General features: G+C 44.3%; 1 protein-coding gene across 1 annotated transcript; it reads right to left on the bottom strand.

Moving 5' to 3' along the window:
- Positions 1-1,400: 1,400 nt before the first annotated feature.
- LOC138905259 (microtubule-associated protein 70-2-like) lies at positions 1,401-4,424 on the bottom strand. Its single transcript, XM_070193764.1, has 4 exons — positions 4,290-4,424; positions 2,696-2,866; positions 2,283-2,404; positions 1,401-1,653 (listed from the first exon to the last, which is right to left on the bottom strand). The coding sequence occupies exons 1-4, from the start codon at positions 4,422-4,424 to the stop codon at positions 1,401-1,403; spliced, it is 681 nt and encodes a 226-aa protein (XP_070049865.1).
- Positions 4,425-5,101: the final 677 nt, after the last annotated feature.

Genomic DNA, 5,101 nt, shown 5'->3' with positions numbered 1-5,101 from the left:
CCTACGGGCTACTTAAATTTCGAGTTCGAAACATTCACTCGACTATTAAGCCTACGGGCTACTGTTATTCCGAGTTCGAGCAAGCACTCACTCGACCATTAAGCCTACGGGCTACTTATATTCCGAGTTCGAAATAATCACTCGAATATTAAGCCTACGGGCTACCTTTATCTCAAGTTTGAGCAAGCATGCACTCGACCATTACTCCTACGGGCTACAATATTTCAAGTTCCAAACATTCACTCGACGGATTATTTTCCTTCAAAGTTTGAATCATCGACTCAACAAGCAAACCCAGGGGCTACAAATCTGATCGATCAGAGAGACTACAAGGTCAACATTCGATTAAAAGTCTTCACAAAACAAAAACAAGTCGACCTGATTATACATATATATACGAAAATTGCCTACGAGATTAATGTACAAACATGAAGAATTAGAAACTAAGCTTCCTGGTCGAGCTCTTCCCCGTCCTCGGATCCGCTTTCGCTACCATCATCATCATCATCATCAGAAGCCAAGGCTTCAGCTTCCGCTTTGAGCTGTTTTGCCTTTTTTTACCTCTTTGGTAAGGTCGAAACCTCTAGCGTGTATCTCCTTGAGGGTCTCCCTCCGAGACCTACACTTAGCAAGTTCGGCAAACTAATGAGCTCGAGTATCGGCAGCCTTCGCCGCTGCCCGGTCCTCCATCTGAGCAGCCTCAGCATCAGCCCGATATATAGCAATGGACTTATCCGCCAAGACTTTCAACGATTCAACCTCCGCCTTAGCCTCAGCAAGTCGTGTTTCAAGCTCCTCAATCTTCTTAGCTTGAACCGACCCCTTATGCTTGACACTTCGAAGTTCGAAACATTCACTCGACTATTAAGCCTACGGGCTACTGTTATTCCGAGTTCGAGCAAGCACTCACTCGACCATTAAGCCTACGGGCTACTTACATTCCGAGTTCGAAATAATCATTCGAATATTAAGCCTACGGGCTACCTTTATCTCAAGTTTGAGCAAGCACACACTCGACCATTACGCCTACGGGCTACAATATTTTAAGTTCCAAACATTCACTCGACGGATTATGTTCCTTCAAAGTTTGAATCATCGACTCAACAAGCAAACCCAGGGGCTACAAATCTGATCGATCAGAGAGACTACAAGGTCAACATTCGATTAAAAGTCTTCACAAAACAAAAACAAGTCGACCTGATTATACATATATATACGAAAATTGCCTACGAGATTAATGTACAAACATGAAGAATTAGAAACTAAGCTTCCTGGTCGAGCTCTTCCCCGTCCTCGGATCCGTTTTCTCTACCATCATCATCATCATCATCAGAAGCCAAGGCTTCAGCTTCCGCTTCGAGCTGTTTTGCCTTATTTACCTCTTCGGTAAGGTCAAAACCTCAACCGTGTATCTTCTCGAGGGTCTCCCTCCGAGACCTACACTTAGCAAGTTCGGCAACCCAATGAGCTCGAGTATCGGCAGCCTTCGCCGTTGCCCGGGCCTCTATCTGAGCAGCCTCAGCATTAGCCCGATATATAGCAATGGACTTATCTGCCAAGACTTTCGACGATTCAACCTTCGCCTTAGCCTCAGCAAGTCGTGTTTCAAGCTCCTCAATCTTCTTAGCTTGAACCGACCCCTTTTGCTTGACACTTCGAAGTTCGAAACATTCACTCGACTATTAACTCTACGGGCTACTGTTATTCCGAGTTCGAGCAAGAACTCTCTCAACCATTAAGCCTACGGACTACTTACATTCCGAGTTCGAAATAATCACTCGAATATTAAGCCTACGGGCTACCTTTATCTCAAGTTCGTGCAAGCACGCACTCGACCATTACGCCTACGGGCTACAATATTTCAAGTTCCAAACATTCACTCGACGGATTATGTTCCTTCAAAGTTTGAATCATCGACTCAACAAGCAAACCCAGGGGCTACAAATCTGATCAAGCAGAGAGACTACAAGATCAACATTTGATTAAAAGTCTTCATAAAACAAAAACAAGTCGACCTGATTATACATATATATACAAAAATTGCCTACGAGATTAATGTACAAACATGAAGAATTAAAAACTAAGCTTCCTGGTCGAGCTCTTCCCCGTCCTCGGATCCGCTTTCGCTACCATCATCATCATTATCATCATCAGAAGCCAAGGCTTCAGCTTCCGCTTCGAGCTGTTTTGCCTTTTTTACCTCTTTGGTAAGGTCGAAACCTCTAGCGTGTATCTCCTCGAGGGTCTCCCTCTGAGACCTACACTTAGCAAGTTCGGCAAACCAATGAGCTCGAGTATCGGCGGCCTTCGCCGCTGCCCGGGCCTCCATCTGAGCAGCCTCAGCATCAGCCCAATATACAACAATGGATTTATCCGCCAAGCCTTTCGACGATTTAACCTCCGCCTTAGCCTCAGCAAGTCGTGTTTTAAGCTCCTAAATCTTCTTAGCTTGAACCGACCCCTTTTGCTTGACACTTCGAAGTTGAACGTCGGCCGATAATAATTTTGTTAAGATGGTTTCTTTTTTCGCTGCCAGGCGGTCGAGGGTCTCTTTCCACCGATTGCATTCGGCTCGAATTTGATCGACTTATTATCGAAGTAACCCGATCTTTTCGATCTTTTGCTGTAACTGAGACAACAAAGGGTTAACTTCCACGGTTGAGTCAGACCCATACTTTAACAGAACGAGGCTCACCTGCTTATCGAGCTTGACCCCTTCTTCATGGACCTTAGCCAAATCCGCTTGGAGGTCCTTTATAGCCTCGTCCTTTTGGCTGCAAAGAAGCCGTAGGGCATCTATCTCACCTGAGACCTTCTGGAGCTCGGCCTCACACTGGCTAAGATCGACTTGAAACCTACTAATGGCCTGCACAGTAAGAAACACGAGTCAAGTATGGAAAAGAACAAAGAAACCAAGTATGGAAGAATCATTACCCGAGTAATGAAACACTGAGCCTCCTCTAATAAAAGAGAAGCGTCACCGATATCGGAACCATCGTCGACTCCAGTAAAACAATCCCTAAAAGGATCCCCTGCACCAGAGCCTGCGCCGATATCGGGAGTCTTCAATTCTCGAGCTTCCTTCAGCGCCTCCTCAGAAAAAGATGGAAGAGAAGGAGAATCACCCATTGTCACAGCCCCGAGCAAATCGCTCGGAGTACTCTGGTCGAGATTCTGGTCTTCGAAAACAACCCTGACAGGCACAGCCGCCATTGGCTCGGGAACTCTGGCAACCTCAATGGCCTCCGTAGACCGGACTACCAAAGCCGAGGAGTTATTTTCTTCTTCTTGTTCTTCTTCTCTCAGTCGTTGGACTGAGTCAATCGAAAGGGCAATTGTTTTTCTCTTCACCCTGCGAGTTTTGGGCTTGGGGTCCTCTGACCGAGAGGAAGCTTTTCGCTTCTTATCTTCCCCCTGTTTTGGGACCAGGGACTTGTTTCCTTCTTCGCCGCTCGAAGGCCTCAAAGCGGCATCCCTAGTTACGCCTGCACAAGAGGAAATCGATAACGAATAGAATGCAAAGAATACTTCGAAGGAAACAAGAAGCAAACCTCACCATGGTTCTTGGCCTCCCATCTGCCTTTTTCCAAATCACGCCAAGCGCGCTCGGCATAAGAGGAGGTCGAGGCCAACTTCTGAACCCAGTCCTCGAGGTCGGGCACCGCTTGTGGCATCCAAAGGGCAGCTGAACATCAGAGAAGGACATCGGAAAAAAATCGGAAAAACACCTAAAAAGTGAACAAAAATCACTTACGGTCAAAATTCCATTCTTCAGGGAATGGCATCTTCTCCTCCGGAATGAGATCATGGGTCCTCACTCGGATATAACGACCCATCCAACCTCGATCTTTGTCTTCATCGATGCTCGACATCAATGCCTTCGATGCTCGACGATGAAGTCTGATTAGTCCTCGAAAGATCTGAGGCCGATACAGTCAAATGAGGTGGTTCAGAGAAAAATCCAACTCTCCGGCTTTGATAGAGAAGAAGCGCAATAAGATCACTATACGCCATAAAGAGGGATGGATTTGGCCAAGGGTGACTTGATACTTTTTGTAGAAATCAATAATCACCGAGTCGACGGGTCCCAGTATGAAGGGATAAGTGTAAATACTTAAAAACCCTTCCACGTAAGTGGTAACATCCTCATCGGAAGATAAAATTTGCAACACGACCTCGGAACCCCAGTTGCAGTCTTTTCGGATGGCCTCGAGGTGATCCTCCGTTATAGAGAATGTATACATCGATACGTGTTCACATCGACCTGGAACGGAGGAAGGGTTCTCTACCTTAAAATCGGTTTTCAAAATGCATGGGCCAGGAACATAGTCATGAACTGACGGCTCCACCGGTGCCTTATCATCAGACGGCCGTGAGGAAGAGGCTTTTTCCTTCTGAGGTACGATTTTGGAAGTTTTCGCCATTGATATGAGAGGAAAGAGTGCAGAGGAAGAAGTAGACAACACCAAAATTCTGGTATGGACGGCCCCGTAGCAGCGAAGTAGAGAGGATAAATAGGAAAGTTGGGAAGAAGAGAAGGCGCAAAAGTGGTAAAAGTTGTGTGGAAAGACTATTTATAGACTAAGATCCCGTTTGGATTAGCTGATTGTAAATAACTTATAAACTTGAAGTGCTGAAAAGTATTTTTAAGTGCTGAAGCTGATTTTTTAAATAAGCATTTACGTATTTGGATAGACAGGCTGAAACTGATAATAAGCAGTTGACGTGTTTAGTAGAAAAGTGCTGATAAGTTATTCTTTTATTAAAATGACTAAAATATCCTTAAAAACTTTACAAAAGGTTATAAATTAAAAAGTTTCTTTGTAAAGAAAAAGATGAACAATGAATATGGAATGAAAAGAAAGAAAGAAAATTTATTTGGGGAAAAATATTTTGTGAATTAGAAAATATTATTAAGGATAAACTAGTAAAAGCTTTGGTCAAACTAAAAGTACTTATAAGCTAAAAAACCATAAGCCGGGGGTGACCAACTTATGACTTATGGCTGATTTTAGCTTATAAGCACTTGGCTTATAAGCATTTTGAGTATTTACCAAACGCGTAAATAAGCCAAAAAATGCTTATAAGCCTGTTTGACCAG

Source organism: Nicotiana tomentosiformis, chromosome 2 (assembly GCF_000390325.3).
Source record: "Nicotiana tomentosiformis chromosome 2, ASM39032v3, whole genome shotgun sequence".
Lineage (NCBI taxonomy): Eukaryota > Viridiplantae > Streptophyta > Magnoliopsida > Solanales > Solanaceae > Nicotiana > Nicotiana tomentosiformis.
The sequence above is the reverse complement of the archived record's forward strand: the minus strand, read 5'-3'. Positions and strand labels throughout refer to the sequence as shown.